Here is a 20831-nt window from a genome sequence, read left to right as displayed (position 1 = left end):
AGTGGTGAGACAGAGAAACGCCCTTCCTGTGCTCGTGCGTCGAGAATTGTTGCCATCTGCAAAAAAAAAAAGATTTACCCTAAAAACGCCTCCCCGCATCAGGGAGGGACATACATAAAAGACCCTTTTCCCTTTGTCCACCCCCTTTGAACCCTTAAACTAGACACGTTGAGTTCTTGCCTTGCTTCGACTCCTAGTTACCAAAAACTCTACAGCCATGACAATACTTGCTACGACAACAGCTTCATCCTCGGGGAAGCAGCTAAACGGCCATGCCAGCGAGATTAGGCCAAGGCCACCATTTAACCCCCTCCCTACGCCCTCAGAGGGGAATGGACATCTAAAGGCGGCCCGAATCGAGAGCGATAACACGTCCTCCATCTCCAGGTTAGCTAGCTTCGGCCTGTCTGCAAGTCCAGATATCAAGATGAGGCTGTTTCTCACATGAATGATTGATGAATATAGTGGCCGTAGCACACCCGTCCCCGAAGATGCACCTCCATCCGCCCACTCAATTCAACATGCCCGCCGCGAAAAACGGCGACGAATGTTCCCGACGGTCGCCTACGAGTCGCGCGTATCCCATTTCGACCCACAGAGCCAATATCACGACTTTAGGGGCTTCTTTGCCCTGTTTTGGATCGGTATATTCATCATGGTGTTAAATACAGCGTTGCGGAATTATAGAGACACAGGCAAGGTCCTAAGGACAAGTATATTCAGCTTGTTTTATGCGGCGCCGGCAGAGCTGGCGTTCGCTGATTTGGCGATGGCGTGTAGTACGGTTATCTGCTTGCCATTGCAGAAGATGTTTGCCAGGAACTTTGTTAGTTGGGAGAAGGAGGGGCATCTATTGCAGCATTTGATACAGAGTATTTGGTTAGGTATCTGGGTGTATTTGCCGTTTTATCTCGAGTGGCAGTGGTGAGTTCAATTCCCGGAGGGGGTGGTGATGCTTGAAGGGCGACACAACTCATGGCGGATACGACAGGACTCATCAAGTGTTTTTTACACTCCATGCTCTTACTTTACTCATGAAGGTACCTTTATCTTCCTTCTCTTAGGTCAATGGCATCAACTCATCTCTCTAGATTCACTCTTATTCGTTCTACTGCGGCCATCTCTCGGATTGCCACAAACAGCTCAAGTCCCTCGACTCCAACAATACAACAGTTGAGTCGGAGGCCGATGCCGAGCTCCGCGAAAAGCTGGCCTTCGAACTTACTTGCCCTGCAGGAAAGGTCACATACCCGCAAAACCTAACTCTCCCCAACTTTCTGGACTACCTCCTCTGCCCAACGCTCTGCTACGAGATGAGCTATCCCCGAGTTGACCATATCCGCTGGGTAAAGGTAGCAGAGAAGGCCGCTGCTGTCTTTGGCTGCGTCTTTGTCCTTACCGTAACCTCTGAAGAATTCATCCTCCCTGTCATGACTGAAGCGGCCCTCCGCCTCGAGAGCGTCCAGTCCTGGGCCGAGATCGGGCTCGTCTTACTCGAGAGTATTAGTCTCCTCCTGTTCCCGTACATGATCACCTTCCTCCTCGTTTTCCTCGTCATCTTCGAGTATGTACTTGGCGCCTTTGCGGAGATCACATGCTTCGCTGACCGCCACTTCTATGCCGACTGGTGGAACTCGACGAACTGGCTTGAATTCTCAAGGGAATGGAATATTCCAGTGCACAGGTTCCTGCAACGCCATGTGTATGGTGCATCACGAAGACATATGTCGAGAAGTGTGGCCACGCTGGTGACGTTCCTGATCAGTGCGGCGGCACATGAACTGGTGCTATTCTGTATTACGAAAAAGTTGAGGGGGTATGGGTTTGTGTGCCAGATGCTGCAATTGCCGATTATCGCGGTCCAGAGGACGAAGTTCATGCAGAGTTGGCATACACTGAATAATATCATGTTTTGGTGTAGTATGATTTGGGGACTTGCTATGGTAAGTAACCCATACATTATACTTGCTCGTTTGGACCTTGAGAACTTTACTAACTGTAAGATATAGATCAGTGCGCTGTATGTTCTTATTTAAACCCTATTCTCCAGTTGGGGAGAAGGGTATCGGGTTTTATTTATTTCGTATATCCGAGTTAGGAGGTTAGTTAGATATAGGGGTATTTTAGATACGTAGATTTTACTGGCGTCCTTTTTTGTTTTATCGTTGTGTATGTTTTATCGCGAAGGCGTTTTTTTCTTATCCTGTTTTTCTTTTTTTTTTTGTTGCGTGCGTATCACTGGTAATTACATGTAGTTACTCCAGATTTGTTTCAGCGAGGCGGCGAAGAGCAAAATATCCTGTGTCTGTATTTGTAGGACCTACATGTATATATGTTGATCCTTTTGACTACCTGGTGGGTCTTCATTGTGTGGTGACAAAACTTTAGCTCTTTATTATGGGAATGCAAAGCTGCAGACACACGCTGTTGTCCTTATTCTTGCAGTTTTGATAATGGGATAGTGGTACGCCCTGTTCTTTTTATTGCTGGGGTTCTAGAAACCGAGGAACTTATGTACATACATGTACCAAGTACGTATAGTAACTGAACGTTAGAAGCTGGAAACACATCCTATGTATGTTGTCGAGCGGAAACTACTCCGCAGCCCAGAGAGCACCTTCGACATCTGTTATTACATACTTAGACTTGATCTCGATCTCGAATCGATTGTAACATAGGTGATGACGGAGGTCATAAGATTATCGGCTCTATATGAGTACACGTATGCATCGAACAGAAATGAATCATCACTGGAAGCCATCACGTGGATATTTTTGAAGGTTTGTAGGCGTTCAAATGTGGTCTGTAGATCCCTCCAGGGTGTGTCTACAGAGTTGTTGTGAGCCGTTTCTATGCAAGATCTGTAATTTATCTTCAAGGCTTCAAGTTTGAACACCTTCAGAATATCCACGGGAAGGCTTCCACTATCCGTTATAAAAACGGAATTAACATCCAAAATGAATCAATAAACCAATCAATCGTCCAATGGAGTCAGCATTGCACCTCAGAAGAACATCGCCGAGTGATATTCTATGACTAATTCTTTAATCTTGCATCTCAACTCGAGTACCAATAGACATTACAAATTCGCATCAAAACAGATCAAGGAGAAACGGGTTTTGGAGACCAGGCCGAGGCAAGCGATAACTCCCACTAACCAAATTTTGCCTGGTCACCCTAAAAGAATCCTCTGCGACACTCAGCGTGTAATTCTCAAGGGAATGCAGATCCAATTCAATAATGTTGCAGCTGATTGTGGATCTCACAAAATAGCCACTGAGTTATACCAAAGTGCAAGTGCAGCAGAGACGATTGACTAGAGGAAACCAAGTTTTTCGGGTTATATCCCTGTACACTAATATAGAGTAATAGGCTACATGTGCTGGAGCGGGAGACCCCGCATTATGGTGCAAAAGGTATGATACCTGTCCTAGATCCATCCAATCGATGACAAAGCGTAAGTCAAAGTGGAGGCTCTTGAAATTGACTTTTATTCAACTTTTCCCCAATACCCTTAAAACTCAAGATTTCCACCCTAAAGAAAAAAGAAAGAAACAACCAAAGAATTGAATTTTCACAAAAAAAAAGAAAATTGATTTCATCTTGGTATGCTATTGATTCATACTAATATGTTCCGACCTTTTGCAGGACAGTTTGGTGGGGTGAGCCTAAGCTCCCAAGCTTGGGAAATCACTGGTATCGTCAAGGTTAGGGGTGCCAGTGCTGCTCTTTCCACCACGGTAGTCACCGCGACGGTCACCGTCACGGTCACCACGGGGGCCTCTCTCGCCACGACCACGACCGCCCCTATCACCACCGCGTCCACGGCCACCACGAGGTCCACCACGTCCGGCATCCCTGGGCTCGACATAACGAGGCTCGATGTCGAGAATCTGCTTAGTCTTGCGCTCCCGGTTCCTTGTCTTGTCCCTGGATTCGCCAACAAAGTAGGCACCCTCCTCGCGAGACAACTCCTTGGCGGCAGCCCACTTTTTGTCGTTGCCACCCTCGTTGGGACGGCGAACTTCGGTAGGGGGGCCAAGGTCGGCTTGACGCTGAGCAAGCTCCGCAAGGTACTCGTCATAGGTCTTGTGAACCTCTTCGACCTCTTCAGGGACCTCAGCAGTAGCCCCACCCTCGGCAGCGGCGGGATCCTCGGAGGCGGGGATAGCGTTGGGGTCGGCGGAATCGGCACCAGCAGCATCCTTCTGGGCAAGTTCAGCACCAGCAAGCTCGTCGTCCCATTCCTTTGTGCCCTTGTTGGCACCCCATCCCTGGCCTACTTGCTTCTCGGTGTCACTGCGAATCAAGAAATCAGGGTCAATGACTGTAAAAGCATAATTTAGAAAATTTCCAGAGAACATACACTCTGCCAGTCTGGCTGTGACGATCATACTGGCGACGTCCACCACGTCCACGGGCACCGCCCTGGGGAGCGGTGTTGTCCTCATCAGTGTTCTTGGCGAGATTGTTCTGGCGTCCAGCCTCACGATCACGGAATGCTTAAGTAAAATCAGGATGTTAGAATTATGAAGCTATGGTAAGAAGTGACCAAATAAGATAAAGAATGCCTCTAGATGGAATCAATTCCCTGTGGGATCGTACTAACCTCCGTCGTTTCCACCACGGCCTCGTCCCTTATAGCCACCAGCTCTGGAGCCACTGGCTACGGGAGCCACAGCCGGGGCAGGCTTCTCATCTCTTTTCTTAGAGGTAGTGGTGTTCTTGATCACCTGCCTTGGAGCAGGTGGAGGTGGAGCATCGGGATCCTCGATGTCGTTTCCTGTAGTTCAAAGTAGGAGAATAAGCAAATATATATAATAAAAATGTATAGAAGCGGGGTAGTTTCGGGCAATGTCAAAAATGTTTATTCTTCGCCTTAGGTGTTTACAAAGAGTAGGAGGGGGTATGGAGATGCGTAGTAATGAGACATACCAAGGAGGTCGTACGGGTTCTTTGACAAAATGGCAAGGTTAGTTGCGATGAATAGCCAAAAAAAACAATGGAAGAGAAGGCGAACCTGAGAAGCAACGGAGGCAGACATGGTGCCTGCTTTCTCCTTCTGTCTTTAGAAGACGGACTAATTGGAGATTTCGATGGGGATAGTTGAAGTTTGTGGGTTCACTCAAAGAGTGAGAGAAAAGGAGATGGGAGAAGGGAGAGAGGTTGGAGGAGGGGAAATAATTTTCTGGGTGGGGGGGCAGAAACAATCGGTGACGACGCTGCAAGTTGAAGGCCACAGAAACTTTTGGCGGGGGGAAGTGACAAACCAATCAGGGTCAGTAAACCTGCGTAATTGAATTTTTGGGTAGGCAATTTAGGCCTAAACGAGATTTTGCTTCCAAACTCAATCCTGGTGATCAGTTTTTTCTTGTAAAAAAATCTAATTTACCAGTGTTCGTGAAAAACAACTTTCGTCATGGGAGACTGCTGTTGCGAGGGGTTAGCCCTACACCCCTCCCTACAATTTATCATCAACCAACCACCCAAGCACGCGGTATCGAGGATCTGATAAGATCAACTTCTGTACTACGTGCGCAGAACCACGTGACTTGACTTTACAAACATCATAACTATAACTTTTATTGACTTCGGGGTTGATGTCAATGTTAAAGGAGTTGATGAGGAATCGTTATCTAACAACCGAAATATATATCTCCACATTAATACATCTAAGTGGCTTCGATCAAAGTTCGAGGCTGAGGTTACCCGTAGGTACACACTGCAACAACCTCGAGACCCTAAAAATATTTGCCGTTTACTGACGGGGGAGTGCTAGGCACTTTTGATTGAGATTCACAAAGGGGTCGGGAGTCGGGAACGAATCTAAAGTGCAAATTAGGGGGAAATAGAACGCACGTTTTGATTGGCATCCTAACGTGTGGGTACTCTTCGGTAACTGTACCTACATAGTGCCTACATCCATAGAAGTAAACTTCAAAGAATGAGATGAGCAGCTCGGAGGAGGCTCAGTAACAATCACTCTTGTTGAGAGGTTATTAAACCCAATTCTGGATACAAATTGATTTCCTTACGGACAGAGCTCTCACTACCATGCAGGTTATGGTAGTATTTCTTCCAAGCCTGGTCACTGAGCACTGCGGTACCTATTCTACATACTATTACTCTAGGACATGTGTGCCGATACCTGAATGTGCACCTATATTAACCCACAAGTCATATTTCTCGCGAGCAGATGCTGGGGCAATGCACTCGGGCCAGATCGCACTGTGATGGTTCCGAATGATGAAATTCTGCGCCACCTTTTTGCGGGGGAAGCACTTTTCAGCCGGTGGTCTTTTCGAGCTTTGTATTGGTTCTCGGCGGATTGGTGGAACAACAACAACTGTTTGCCTGGCTGTGAGATCCCACGAGGACAGGTACATATGTACAATTAGCTAGTCTTGTGTGAGGCACTATGCCGAAAAGCTCCATGATGATCTCTTCGACCGCATTTTTGCGAACCGTCATGGGGAAGGAGGATAGCAACTGAAGAATAGAGCTTAGTCTCTTGCGCACAGTGCACGGGTAACACCCCTGACATCTAAGGGTGTTTGGGTTCGCGAACAAAAGAGACATACCGTCACATACCTCCGAATTGAATGTACTTGCACCTTGGAGAGAAGAGAGCTGGGGAGTAGAGTAGAGTTTGTATTTTTGTGACCAGCCATCAAGTACAGCATACCCACCCACCCCCTTTCAATTTGCTCCTCGATCTACATATTTGTATATTTGCTGTCAAACCGGGCGTTTAATGGACCCTGATCAATTCCTGTTAGTTCTTTAGCTTGTTAGATTCAACCAGGAACGAGTGTGTGCCGCAGGGAAGAAAAAATACTAGTAGTACTGGCTACTACATGTACAGCAGGTAGCTCATCATATCTCTCAAGGTCTTCAGAACGCCTGTGGAGCGTAGTAGGCCTGTTCACTCTCTCTTTCACTGAAACCTCGGTAGCTCCCCTCAATTTGCGCTTCAACTAGCAACGGTAAGGGCCGGACAATCCCAAGCAACCTATTTCGTTTTTCATTTTTCTGGGCAGGGTCTGTCAGGTGCCCTTGAAACCGTTCCCCTTTCCCTCCCCCACTTAACCCAAGCAAGTACTCCACTACAGACAATACAAACAGTCCTTAGATCACCACCATCTACATCTTGCAAGTTGAAGTGCGAAGTGAGAGATCGAAAGCTGCCTAGGAAGCTGATCCTGGTGAGGCAAAAAAGCAAGAAGATTGTACACACAGTTTAAACAGACTCAGGGCAAGCAGGCGAACAAAATTTGTTGAGACCAGACCGAGATCATTAACATTCAATACTTAATAATAACATCTGTCTATTGGAAAGGAAAGGAAAGGAGGCAATCCAACCGCCACAGCACACCCTTTCCACAATCCCTCATCCTGCCTATTATTCATTTATCAATCAGGTGTCCCACCCCTCGCTGCTTTCTCTCCACCCATCACAACCTCCCACCCTTTCTCAACCTACCCCCCCATCTCTCCCTTCGCCCAACCCCCGTCCGGCTGTTCGACATTCTCTGGGTCCCTTCACCCTCGTCATAGTTTCTCTGTGTCTAACGGCCAACCGCCGTCCTTGTTCCTCTTCTTCTCTTACTGCTACAGTTACTGCTACCGTTTCCATTACCACTGCTCCTCTGCCTACCGTTGCCGCGTCCCATCCCTCCAACCTCCTGCGCGACTCCACTGAAATCAATAAAGCAATCAATATCTTAGAGATCGACCAGTCTTTCGCCATCCCGATCGTGCTCCCCTTCTCATCCGACAGCTCCTCCCAATCCTAACATGTCGCTCGTACAGCCCCCTGTCCCAGGTTCGTTATCTATTCTTTCCTGAATCCTGTTATTTTCTGCCGCACTATCAAGAATCATAGAGTTCTATACGTAACCCTTGACCCACCATTCCCCCTCTCCGTACAGGGCCGTGTGCTGACCGATGGTCTCTCATCTTTTGTTTAAAACGTCGATAGAGCGCCGCCCCTCTATGAACATGGAGCTAGGGACCAACAATCCATTTCGCCAAAGACTTTCGACCCCCTCTCCCGGTGTTACCGACCCTTTCTCTTTCGGCCCTTCTGCTGGCAGGCCACAGTCTAGAAATCCTTTTCTTGACGTATTTGACGACAATAACGATCTTGATCCATTCCCAACTGACCGACCTGGCGCTCATAAATCTAACTCTTTTGACGCAACTTCCGCTACAAGACCTCAGCTTTCTCCACAGCTTCTAGGCGCTGCAGCAGAGCTTTTTGTAAATACACCCCATCCTTCCGGCTGATAGTAGTTGCGAGAACAGACTACTAATACTCTAGGTACAGGAGAATCTTACTATTACAGATCACTCCCAAGATCCTTTCCAAAATATGGACCAAGACAGGAACAGGATGCCCCCACCCCGTGGTCACCAGTCAAACGGTTCAAGGTCCCGACCGCCACCACCACCGCCATACGAACACCATCATTCGCGATCTTCCGATGATAACTCACAATTGATCTCGATCGATACATTCTCCTCAAACAGTGGACAACAGAGACAACAGCCCCGTCGCCCCCCACCAAGCGGTCGTCCTTCAAATGGAGATAGACTCAGGGAATCCGACCGCGACCGCGATGCCAGAAGGCGGCCCAGACGCAATTCAGATTCGTCTGTTATGGATGCTCATGATGCCGAGAAAGAGCGGGAAAGAAACGAACGGCGCCGTCGAGAGCAACGCCTGAAAGCTGAAAATGGTTCAGGGTCTGGCTCCCGATCTAAGGGTAAAGACGAGGGTGTACGAAGGGACAGAAAGAAGGGCTCGCCTCTAGATGTTATTGACAAACTTGATGTAACTGGAATCTATGGCACTGGATGTGAGTTAGGTCCTTTCTTTTCTATCTTAGATATTCTAACAAATCTTAGTGTTCCATCACGATGGTCCATTTGATGCATGTAATCCCCACCGTAATAAGAAAACCCATAAACTTGCACCTGTGCATGCCTTCCCAGCCGATTCAGCAAACAATGCGCTTTCTGGGTTTGGTCCGGTTAGTCTTAAAGCCGACCACTCTCACCTCTTTGGGAATCGAGACCCAGAAGCTTTCCACGACTTTACGAGTACAGGAAGACGCGACTCAGCCTCGGGAAAGCTCGATGTTCGCCCATCAGGTACTCGAACTGCATCATTTGATCCCAAGGCTTCTGAAACTATTCATGGAGATGAGACTGTTGGCCTAGGTACTTCAACATTTTTAGATGGGGCACCAGCATCAAAGATAGCAATGGAACGGACCATGTCTGAAACAAATGATGACCGGCCTCGGTCTTCAAATGGTGGTAGTGGAGGGGGTCTCCAGCGGAAGAAGTCATTGGCACAAAAGATTCGATCCATCAGTCAAAACAGAACTAATATGAGTGACGGACCCGTCGGCTCTGGGCACCGCCGCCCTCCTCCCCCAGGAAGATCGCCAACGGAATCAAAGTACTCACCCACTACCCCTGTCAGTGCAACAGCAGGCAAAAATGACCGCAATCCTTTTTTCACGGAGTATGAAACCGCATACGACAAGAAGAGCGAGGCCATCGCAGAGAGTAAAGGCGAGAGAGCGCCAAACTCACCAAAGAAACCAGCCAGGGTAGGCACTGGGGACAAAGGCAGCGAGAATGGACTCTTAAAGCGAGTCAGGAGTTTGTCGAAGTCCAAGAGGCGCAACGATTAGTATGGGTCCATGTGGGTTTTATGAATTAGGTCGTGGGTTATCAAGAGTTGCATGCGTGTTTGTGTCGTGGAAGAAAGTAAACTACGACATCTGTTAGTTTCTTTTAATTTCCTTTTAAAGTTCTATCCCCTTCGCTTTTCCGTTGGTATTGTGTAGGATTGCATAGTGCTTTGTGAGTAGGGTATGGGACAACAAAACCCATTCCCCTGATTTATTGTTTGGTGAAGTTGATATGAGCACATATTCCGCTGGCCGTGGGGCCATCATGTTAGTTGATCGGAATGACTTAAAAGTTTAAACCGGGTCACTTTTACGAATTTCGGAAGCTTGTGTTGGTTCCGGGGCAGCCTTGCCCGTTATCTTGTCTTTTTCTATCTGTTTTTATTCCCGGCTATTGAGATACTGGGAATCGGGTTGCTGTTTGGTTTGTTCAACCCTTTGCATTGGTTTTCCAAGGCCGTCTTGAAGTTGTTATCAAGGCGGGTGGTAGGAGCAGGTTTTGGATTCTACATAAGCCTGGGTGTCATTGATTGTTACCTTATTACATGCTTATTTAACCTTATTTCCCCAATACCCTGCTTCTTGTTCATTTTTTTCTTTTTCCATTTTTATATTTTCTCTTTACGTGTCATACATAATGGGTGTTTGAACATTAATTCCCTTCATACAATTGTTGCACCCGGAGTCTCCTCACTACATACCAAGTAGTATATTATAGCTTTCTGTATATGTATTTGATATTTAAGTGTTCACAACCATATTCTCATCACTGTAGGGAAGAGGAACAGCCGCACGCCATTGCTTGCGATGAAGATTTTTCCCTCGTAGAGTAGCCATTTTACAGAATGTCTTACAACTACATGTAGTTACATGTATGTACCGATTAGGACACTTAGGTTCCTTATTGACATGACACTCTAGTCACCAGATCATTTCTAGGTGTAGATATGTGTCTGCTCTCTGACGTTCAGCTTTGCTGTGCCCATAATGCAAGCGATCTAGATAACGACATATGAGTGAGCTCCTCAGGAACCCTAGCCCGTGCTCCAAGCGCACTGACCAATTTTTGTAAGCTCTTCTACGTACTGCGGGAAACCCTGGCCCCAGACTTATCTTCCCCACATTTTAAACACGCGTGGCCATCGCCGCGAGTTGATAAAGCTGCGGGTTGGCCAGGCTAGGGTGCAGGCCCCCGCCAGTGAACTCCGGACTCACTACAACTTAGACATACATGTAGCAATACCTGCATACCTGAACCGGTCCTGGCCGGACCGAGGGCCGAGTCTGGCTGAGAACGGTCATGATAAGCAGGAGAGCTGGAGCACCTACATAATACGCAAATTGAACCCATAGCAAAGATACCGTACAAAACTCGAGCACCTAATCCTGAATATCCAACGTAATATTGCTAAATTCCAATGTCCTCGCCTCAGTCCCGTCTGGCAAGTATATCGCGCCACCTATGGTCCTCAACTACATCACCACCGAAAACCAACCTATCAAACAGTAGAGCAGAGCTTTCACCGACATACTTCCTACCCCGAGCAGCAGCAATTGAACCTGACGTACGTGACTTCTTTCTTTGTACTTGGTGGTTCTGGACTTTCCCAAAGATCAGATAAGTAATGTGAATAATAGGTTGAAGCAATCATTCATGTTACTGCCAATGGAAAGGTGCTCCGCCGGTCATACATGGAATTTGCTGATCGAGCCAGAGGTCTCGGGTATTACCTTAAGACTCATGGTTACAAAAGAGGTATGTATTCAACGTAAAGCTTCATAAGCCATGAAGCTTCTAACTCCGGCATAGTTGGAATTCTCTGTCCCAATACACCTGCATTTCTGGAATGTATTTTCGGTATAGCTGCTGCAGGTGCTGTTCAAGTGGGCGTGAATTACCGTCTTAAAAAAGAAGACGTCCAGTATATCTTTAAACACGCCGAAGTCGATATCATTATTGTTGATAGAGAGTTTGTGGGACTGCTAGAAGGCTTTGATGACAAGGTCCCTAGAATTATTGATGATGATACAGATGCAACCGTTGGCGAGCTAAGCGGAGACTTTGATCGTATAATATCGGAGGGGTTAGATTATGACAGGAAGCATAGAGGTGGCTGGGAGGGATTGCATCTAGAGGCAGAGAGTGAAGACGACGTGTTTGCGTTAGCATACACAAGCGGGACAACTGCAAAGCCAAAGGGGGTCGAGTATACTCACAGAGGGGCATACCTAGCTGCTCTTGCGAATGTTATCGAGTCCGGTTTGAATTGCACGTCAGTTCTTTCTAAGGATAGAGCAAAGTCAGTGCCATGTACAACACTAGTATTCTTGAGGATTTTAAACTTACTCATTTAATATTAAACAGGTACTTGACAATCCTTCCACTTTTCCACGCCGTGGGCTGGACATTCCCATGGGCAGTTGTCAGTGCCCGGGGAACTCACTACTGCATGAGTAAGTAATGACCTCTATTTGGTAGGAATTATTAATTAAAGTGATGAATAGGAAAAATCGACTATGAGGAAATGTGGCGGCTATTGAAGTTTGAAGGCATCACCCATTTCAATGCAGCGCCAACAGTTAATACCCTGCTCTGCCGTTCTCCTCAAGCAGAGCGGCTACCACGAGCAGTCCGAGTCACGGTAGCTGCGTCTCCCCCATCAGCAAAGCTTTTTGAGGATATGATTTCATTGAATCTTATCCCAGTTCACGTCTATGGTTTGGTATGTAGCCCTGTGAACCCGATGGCTCCCCAACTATATCAGAGATTAACTTTTTTTTAATAGACAGAAACGTAAGTTCATATACGATAAATATGGTCAAGGTGTGGTTAAGATTAATACCAAGAGATGCTGATACCAATGCTCCAGATATGGCCCTATTACAAAAGGATATTTTCTTCCAGAGTGGCTTGATCTATCACCAGAGGAAATGTACAAAAAGATGGCTCGGCAGGGTTCGTTCCCTCTATCTTTTATATCTAAAAAGAAAGATATGCTTATTAATTACCAGGTCACGGATTTGTAACCAGTAAAATGGTTCGTGTTATCAAGCCTGATATAACAGAGGTGATAGATGTGAAAAAAGATGGGATTGAAATTGGTGAGATAGTATTCGCGGGTATGTTCCTAGCCAGTTAGTCTAAAAACCGGTTCACGTTTACTGAAATTTGAAAGGAAATATATGCGCACGAGGCTACTATAAGGACGCTGAAGCCACGGCCAAGCTATTTGCGGGTGGTGTCTTACACTCCGGCGATCTTGCTGTTTGCCATCCAGATGGTGCAATTCAAATCTTAGACCGAGCAAAAGATATCATCATCTCAGGTAATCGAATCCAAAGGTTTTTATTACAAGTGCCTCTACTAAATCTGATATATCACTAGGGGGAGAAAACATCAGTAGTGTGTCTCTAGAAGGAATGCTTGCCCGTCACCCAGATGTCGTAGAGGTTGGGGTCATTGCTGTTCCAGATTCACATTTTGGAGAACGTCCAAAAGCGTTCATTACTACCACAAATCCACAACTCACGGGCGAGGATGTCATTCTTTGGGCAAAGAAAAGCTCAACAATCTCGGGCTTCATGGTCAGATAACGAATCCTCGCACTTGCATTTCTGACAGCTGACAATAAGAAAACTTATAGGTTCCAAGGGAGGTTGAGATATTGACAGAATTACCGAAGACATCAACGGGAAAGGTAAAGAAGAATGTTTTAAGAGAGTGGGCGAAAGGTAATCGAGGAGCTAGTTGATCGCTTCTAGATCTTGAAACATCACGCAAAAGACAAGTAGTACATTTATGCATGGGAAACGGGACGTTTATCATCCGGACTTTAGTTCGAAAGTTTTTATGCTTGATTATACAGACAAAGGTTTAAATTGAAATCTACTAAATATTTACCTCGACTTTACGTGTAAAGAATAGTTGACGTTATGGTGTGTTTTTACACCTAAATTCATGAAGGGTCTAATCTCATCGAAACCTTCCAGCCCGGAATCTAATAATTTCATTACCATTCATGCGGGTCTCACGCGAAAAATATGATAGCGACTTTTTTGGACTGTTGATTGCACAGAACCTCAGCCTCAGCTTCAACTTCAACTTCAACTTGAACTGTTGGGTAAAGCCGAGCTGGCTTGAGTTCCGGGCTCAAAATCCTAGCCCGAACATATCCGGCCCAAGATGTGACAATTGAAGCTGACTCGAGCCACCCTTTTTTCGAAAGTCTGGGTTAGGTTAGAACCAAATTGTTCAGACATTGACCTTTACAACCAGAGTTATTTAAGCCAGAGGTTACGTCAGAGAACAGCTAGTGTAATCTATGACACCGCTGGAGAAGAGACCAGGGAAAGGTCTTATTTACAATCCATAGACTTAATAATCAGAGATTTAACCTTTGCATAAGGGATCTGTTAATAGACCAACTCTGATCAAATCCCCGAGACCGTTCAGGATCATGAACGACACCTCCTAAGCCCGTACTGTTGCTGCTGTGTTGACTATGAGTTAACAACAATAATTATTACCTTAAAGAAGGAGTGCGAGTGATATTTGATGATTGATTACCCACCATGGCCATATTAATGGTCAATACCCTTATTTTACTAGGGAAATAGTCCTGCTCGTAAGAAATTTAACATGACGAATGGAAAAAAAAGAAGAGTAAGAGATATTGGTGGGCTTATTTTTCTGATTTCGCTTTTTTGTAGCCGACTCTGATAGGTAGAAACACCTTGATCTCGTAATCGCTAGCAGTACTAGTACCTATTAGTAAGGTTCGATAAATACTACTACATAGTACTAACCGAAAGGCCAACTAAATGTATTCATCGAGTCTATGGCTAATAGAAGAGGATTGAGTAATATTACAAGTACGCTTAGCGCTTGAAGACAAAAAGATTACTGTAGGAGGATAAACCTCAGGCGAGGATGTAGTCTTAGAACTTATATTAGGCTAGTGGCGGTAATGAAATCTTTTCTATCTCAAATACAGCCTTACTTTCTTCAATTACGGACGTACTGTTGAACGCTAGAGAATTGGTAATAGGAGTCATCGATGTTCCCCATATGCACCACATGAAGTAAAGGAATGATCACACCGTATTTCCCGTTCCTCCTCCATAGTGCGTATACATCTCATGCCATCTTCTCCTTTTCTACGTCTTCTGACGTCACACACAATGTTCTTTTTCCAATACGAACTCTGCAAGTCCTTAGGGACACACCTCCCTCATCCCAACTACCGGAATAATACAACTCGTTTTCAAAGCACCGAATACCACCTACGTTATGATACCAATCGTCCACAACCAACTCAAAAAGTTGCTGCGAGGCAACGTGGCCTGGGTTGTCGGTTTGGGGACGCGCCCTATTCCTTAGGTAGATCGTCAGCCTCAAAATGCCGTAAGATTTCTATACGAATTGGTGGATTGATTAAATTCTCTCACCGAACTCTACCGGATCTAGAATCCTTCTGTAAGATAGTTAGGACGAGTAATGATCTCTATAATCTTACAGATCAAGAATTGACGCAGGATCAGTTAGGTAGGAATATATAGACTCCGTTTACGTGACAGAAATTTAAGGGTGAAGTGACAGTTTAGGACAAAGGATGTCGTATCGGACTACTGCTAAAATTTGAAAATTGGCTATCTACGCCCAGGGATCATCACTTGAGTGATTTATTAAATAGCATCGATCTGCAGAAGTTTCCCATAGAAGTAATTTTGATCTAGCCAAAATCTCGAGTTATGGAGGTATTCAACTGCCCACAGAGAGCCGAGTGATAATCTATGAATAATTGAAGTTTAATGCATGCGAGCTGAACAGAAAGCCGGGGAGGTTGGACAAAAAAGCTAGCAGCGTTAGGAACGTGCTTAAAGGCTGTATATACTCGAGCTCTAGATCAGAAACGGAAAGTCAGAAATTCGCTACAGTACAGCACGGCCAGGAATTATCTCCCTCTGATTGAGTAGCGTGGCTGGTCTGTCCGGTCAATCACCTTCATAAGCCAAAGTTCAAGCTTATTCTGCTATAGCGCCGGTCGCGATAAACCAACCGCGGTCGCCATTAGAACTCAACCCCCAACTCCGGGAAATGTTATCGTTTCACTTATTATTAGAAATTTTCTACAGAATTGAAAAAAAAAGAAAAATAAACCGGGGTGCGTCTAAATAGAGCCTTACTTTTGATAGTCTTTGATTCTCCTAAATTGTGAAAATTGTTGGATGGGTAATTATGCCAAATTCCAGGAAAAAAGAGTGATTACATCCCAGTTCATATTTTTGTATAAGGTTGCATTATGTCAGTATCTCATTTATTACCAAAATCAATGGTGTCTTGCCACCCTGGATATTCATATTCGAGACTTACAGGTTATCAACAGCTGACGAGGTGCTATCCCTTAGACCGTCAGGCTCAATTGATATGCGGGAGGTTAAGCCTATTTAGGAAGGTATCCCAAAAAACAGACATGCGGGTAGAAATCAAGATATAAAAAATCGGATTGAGAAGCCAACGATGCAGTTTAACTATGGTATATTTTGAAACGGTTTTTACAAAGTGCTACATTACATTCTTTACATCCAAATGTAACCTTCTTTATCTTTATTTCAGAATTGACTTTGTGATTCCACCTGCAAAGAATGCAACCCGCGTTTGTAGGTCTGTCCTGAAAGGTATGTGAGGATGGAGGCGGGTAGGTTACTTTAGTAGGGTATTGTTGAGTTTTGCGGGATATGTATATATGTGGCTTCTAGGCATCCTGGTCACTTTTCCCTTCTTTTCCGGTTTTTGCTTTTGCTGTAAACTCGAGGTGTTGTTTGAAACTAATGGTAATTAAATTTCGGGCAAGTTGGATTCGGAACTGCTTGTGGCTGTCGGTTCTCTTTCTTTTGAAGCTAGGGACATTCTCTTTAGTGCATTTAATAATATATGCATTAATAACTGTAGTATCGAGCAGCCAAAACAATTAGGGGTACCAGTTGCGTCGTGCTTTGCGTTGAGTTGAATAATAGCTTCTTAATTGATCGGCAATGTCGACACCCCCATATTGTAATTGTAATCATTGATAAAGATGGGAATCAAAAGTACTTTACGTGCATCACCACCAAATACAGAGTAAACAACTGCAACTTTGTGCTGTTTTCTCTGGGGCTTCTGCGTAGTTTGGCAATTATTTCATGAACATCATGAATAGACGTCATAAAGAAAACAGAGTTATTATCTTGCCATATCAGGCAGCAAATCTGTTCAACCAAACGTAACGGAGCCATTCCAACTGTCTGATGTATGAGTACACACAGGGCCCGGTTGTATACTGAGAGTTATTGTTTGTAACGGGGGTCTCTTCTAAGAGAAATAGAATAGGATAGTGTTACGGGCATGCCAAGCATTTACGGGAGTGAGAGAAAGGCTAGTAGATACCCCAATACCCTCTGTACGCTAATGTCAACTCTGGACCGCACCCACGGGGTGTGGTGCGACCAATATACGACCAAAACACGGAGTCATAAAAAACACGTTTTCGACCCCAATAATAACCCCCGGAGCGTCAAACCGCCGGAGGGGAGTGCTTTTGGACCGGTGGATATATGAGGGACAGCTGGAATCAATCGGATCGAAGATCGGACCACCCGGAGCGAATCGGCTCAAGCTACCAGCCGACCGAGTACCTGTTGGCGGTACCTGTAGGCATGAGAGGACTCTGCTATGTGGGAAAGCGATGTGGGAAGAGGCCCGAGTAGGTAGCCTTGCCGTCCGAGACCTACGAGTAGCCGACGCTGACGATTATCCACCAGATGGCCGATGGAGAAGAAACATCGACAAGGAAACGTGCATTAGAATGGGTAAATAGGTTGAGGGGTTTCAGCGGACTTAGGAGTTTGGGTTACGGACTTAGGAGTTAAATGTTCTTGGTTGTTTTTCAGGGTCTTGGGCAGGCCCCGAGTGTATTCTGTATTATTAGTAGATTGGGTCCTCGAGACATACGCGAGGGATATAAATACGGTGTCATTCACTGACTAGCCAAACCATTATCGGCGAAATCAGAGTCTTAACAATATAAATCGTTGATACGCGAGTTACAACTTTATTTGACTATACTATTTGAAATACTTTACTCTATCGTGACTTCGCACTCTACCTGAACTATTACGTCGAAGACGGTCGAATACCATCCGCTAACTCTAGTGAATCTTTGTTGATAACGTAGTGTAACGGTGCCATTTCAACTGTCTGGTGTATGAGTACACACAGGGCCCGGTTACATGCTGAGAGTTATTGTTAGAAGCCAATTGCACGGTGATATGCAAGTACCGGCAGTGTGGTTAGCTACCAGCTGTTAGAGTAACTACATTCCGGGCGCTAGGAAGGGGATCTATTCATGGGAGCAATGACTGACGAGTGTAACGGGGGTCCTTTCTAAGAGAAATAGAATCGGATAGAATAGAGACGGCCGTGCAAGATAGACAATCAGGTTGCAGATTATTCAAAGATACTATCGCTAGAACTCAATAATCTTTAAGGGCTCTGCTACCGATAAGAACTTCGTTTTTCTTTCTGATCAAGACTGGGGAGAACAGGACTGAAGGGCGGGAATGAACCTGAGTACTTATACTCCGAAGGCCTCTATTCTCTGCTCCTAACTCCTTACTAAGTTTTGGTGAAGCCTTTCCTCGATGCCGGAAACAATACCACCGCTACCCCGCTTTTCTCTAAGCGTCAGCAGGTGTTTCCGATACCCAAGGCAACCACCCTTAGTCAAAGCCTTTGTAACACCTGCAGCCTTGGTTGCCACACAACCGAGGGCCTGCATGAATGAGCTGCCGCTCAGGTGTAAGCTTAATCATTGCTGTAGAGCTTTTCGCTTATTGTAGACTTCCCTAGCATAGTCTCTGCCCTTCGGCGGACTCATAATGCTTTAGAGGATACAGAGGATCACCGGGCAATCAGAGCTTCACTCTGGCCGGTCTTCTAGTCACTGGCGAGGCATAGACTCGTCAGTCATTGCTCCCATGAATAGATCCCCTTTCTAGCGCCCGGAATGTAGTTACTCTAACAGCTGGTAGCTAACCACACTGCCGGTACTTGCATATCACCGTGCAACTGGCTTCTAACAATAACTCTCAGCATGTAACCGGGCCCTGTGTGTACTCATACACCAGACAGTTGAAATGGCTCCGTTACACGAGTCCATGCCTCGCCAGTGACTAGAGGACCGGCCAGAGTGAAGCTCTGATTGCCTGGTGATCCTCTGTATCCTCTAAGCATTATGAGTCCGCCGAAGGGCAGGGACTATGCTAGGGAAGTCTACAATAAGCGAAAGCTCTACAGCGATGATTAAGCTTACATCTGAGCGGCAGCTCATTCATGCAGGCCCTCGGTTGTGTGGCAATCAAGGCTGCAGGTGTTACAAAGGCTTTGACTAAGGGTGGTTGCCTTGGGTATCGGAAACACCTGCTGACGCTTAGAGAAAAAGCGGGGTAGCGGTGGTATTGTTTCCGGCACCGAGGAAAGACTTCACCGGAACTTAGTAAGGAGTTAGGAGCAGAGAATAGAGGCCTTCGGAGTATAAGTACTCAGGTTCATTCTCGCCCTTCAGTCCTGTTCTCTCGAGTCTTCATCAAAAGGAAATATCAAGTTCTGATCGGTAGCAGAGCCCTTAAAGATTATTGAGTTCTAGCGATAGTATCTTTGAATAATCTGCAACCTGATTGTCTATCTTGCACGGCCGTCTCTATTCTACTTCATTCAATTTCTCTTTGAAGAGACCCCCGTTACAGATAATCTTTAAGGCTCAAGTCACCTTCAGATTATTCTTCCTCTATACAAAATGTCCGCCCTCCCGGCTCCGGATGCACCTCTTCAGATTGAATGGCAGCCGGTGCCCCTCCAGCTTGATGCCACCGGGCAGACACAGCTTGTTAAGAAACCCAGGACCGCTCTACAAACCTATATTCCTGGTTGTGAACCTGCCTGGCAGGATACCGACGAGGTTTCCCTTCAGCAGTTCTTCACAGAGCTCCAGACCTACCTCCAACACAGCCTGCAGAATCAGTTGACCCGGGGCAGTCAGGCACTCCTCCTTATACAAGAGCGCCAGGCAGCACAGAATGCTCTTATGGCAGAAGCTCTCGAGTACATGAAGATGGAGGTCAACTCTGTTCAGGAAGAACTCCGGAGGTATGCGGAAAGAGATGAACTGGATGCTGATGCTATGGAGATTGAGCGGACGAATCCGGCCACTCCACCGGACTTTGTTGCTGAAATACAGCGAGCCCTTGATGAGGGAAGGCTTGTAACGGAGCCATTTCAACTGTCTGGTGTATGAGTACACACAGGGCCCGGTTACATGCTGAGAGCTATTGTTAGAAGCCAGTTGCACGGTGATATGCAAGTACCGGCAGTGTGGTTAGCTACCAGCTGTTAGAGTAACTACATTCCGGGCGCTAGGAAGAGGATCTATTCATGGGAGCAATGACTGACGAGTCTATGCCTCGCCAGTGACTAGAAGACCGGCCAGAGTGAAGCTCTGATTGACCGGTGATCCTCTGTATCCTCGGTGCATTATAAGTCCGCCGAAGGGCAGGGACTATGCTAGGGAAGTCTACAATAAGCGAAAGCTCTACAGCAATGATTAAGCTTACACCTGAGCGGCAGCTCATTCATGCAGGTCCTCAGTTGTGTGGCAACCAAGGCTGCAGGTGTTACAAAGGCTTTGACTAAGGGTGGTTGCCTTGGGTATCGGAAACACCTGCTGACGCTTAGAGAAAAGCGGGGTAGCGGTGGTATTGTTTCCGGTACTGAGGGAAGGCCCACCGGAACTTAGTAAAGGAGTTAGGAGCAGAGAACAGAGGCCTTCGGAGTATAAGTACTCAGGTTCATTCCCGCCCTTCAGTCCTATTCTCTCCAGTCTTCATCAGAAAGAAAAACCAAGTTCTCATCGGTAGCAGAGCCCTTAAAGATTATTGAGTTCTAGCGATAGTATCTTTGAATAATCTGCAACCTGATTGTCTATCTTGCACGGCCGTCTTTATTCTATACAAATCTATTTCTCTTAGAAAGGACCCCCGTTACAGATAATCTTTAAGGCTCAAGTCACCTTCAGATTATTCTTCCTCTAT

General features: G+C 46.0%; 5 protein-coding genes across 5 annotated transcripts; 4 read left to right on the top strand and 1 right to left on the bottom strand.

Moving 5' to 3' along the window:
- Window positions 1–217: 217 nt before the first annotated feature.
- Window positions 218–2036, top strand: H6S33_003163 (uncharacterized protein; the record flags this gene model as incomplete). Its single annotated transcript, XM_044834522.1, has 4 exons — window positions 218–387; window positions 466–826; window positions 1092–1943; window positions 2010–2036. The coding sequence occupies 4 exons, from the start codon at window positions 218–220 to the stop codon at window positions 2034–2036; spliced, it is 1410 nt and encodes a 469-aa protein (XP_044692370.1).
- A 1632-nt stretch (window positions 2037–3668) lies between these two features.
- H6S33_003162 (uncharacterized protein) lies at window positions 3669–5044 on the bottom strand (the record flags this gene model as incomplete). Its single annotated transcript, XM_044834521.1, has 5 exons — window positions 3669–4299; window positions 4367–4502; window positions 4610–4783; window positions 4936–4954; window positions 5021–5044. The coding sequence occupies 5 exons, from the start codon at window positions 5042–5044 to the stop codon at window positions 3669–3671; spliced, it is 984 nt and encodes a 327-aa protein (XP_044692369.1).
- Window positions 5045–7797: 2753 nt separating this feature from the next.
- H6S33_003161 (uncharacterized protein) lies at window positions 7798–9707 on the top strand (the record flags this gene model as incomplete). The annotated part of the gene is made up of 4 exons (XM_044834520.1): window positions 7798–7825; window positions 7982–8262; window positions 8330–8861; window positions 8911–9707. 4 exons carry the CDS (start codon window positions 7798–7800, stop codon window positions 9705–9707), a joined length of 1638 nt encoding a protein of 545 aa, XP_044692368.1.
- Window positions 9708–11125: 1418 nt separating this feature from the next.
- H6S33_003160 (uncharacterized protein) lies at window positions 11126–13459 on the top strand (the record flags this gene model as incomplete). Its single annotated transcript, XM_044834519.1, has 11 exons — window positions 11126–11272; window positions 11346–11463; window positions 11518–12007; window positions 12073–12161; window positions 12213–12430; window positions 12494–12501; window positions 12578–12663; window positions 12720–12827; window positions 12884–13033; window positions 13093–13292; window positions 13352–13459. The coding sequence occupies 11 exons, from the start codon at window positions 11126–11128 to the stop codon at window positions 13457–13459; spliced, it is 1722 nt and encodes a 573-aa protein (XP_044692367.1).
- A 6081-nt stretch (window positions 13460–19540) lies between these two features.
- Window positions 19541–20038, top strand: H6S33_003159 (uncharacterized protein; the record flags this gene model as incomplete). The annotated part of the gene is made up of 1 exon (XM_044834518.1): window positions 19541–20038. The coding sequence occupies one exon, from the start codon at window positions 19541–19543 to the stop codon at window positions 20036–20038; it is 498 nt and encodes a 165-aa protein (XP_044692366.1).
- Window positions 20039–20831: the final 793 nt, after the last annotated feature.

This window comes from Morchella sextelata (assembly GCF_020137385.1).
Source record: "Morchella sextelata strain SCLS chromosome Unknown scls_14, whole genome shotgun sequence".
Lineage (NCBI taxonomy): Eukaryota > Fungi > Ascomycota > Pezizomycetes > Pezizales > Morchellaceae > Morchella > Morchella sextelata.
This window is presented reverse-complemented; position numbering and strand designations above follow the sequence as displayed.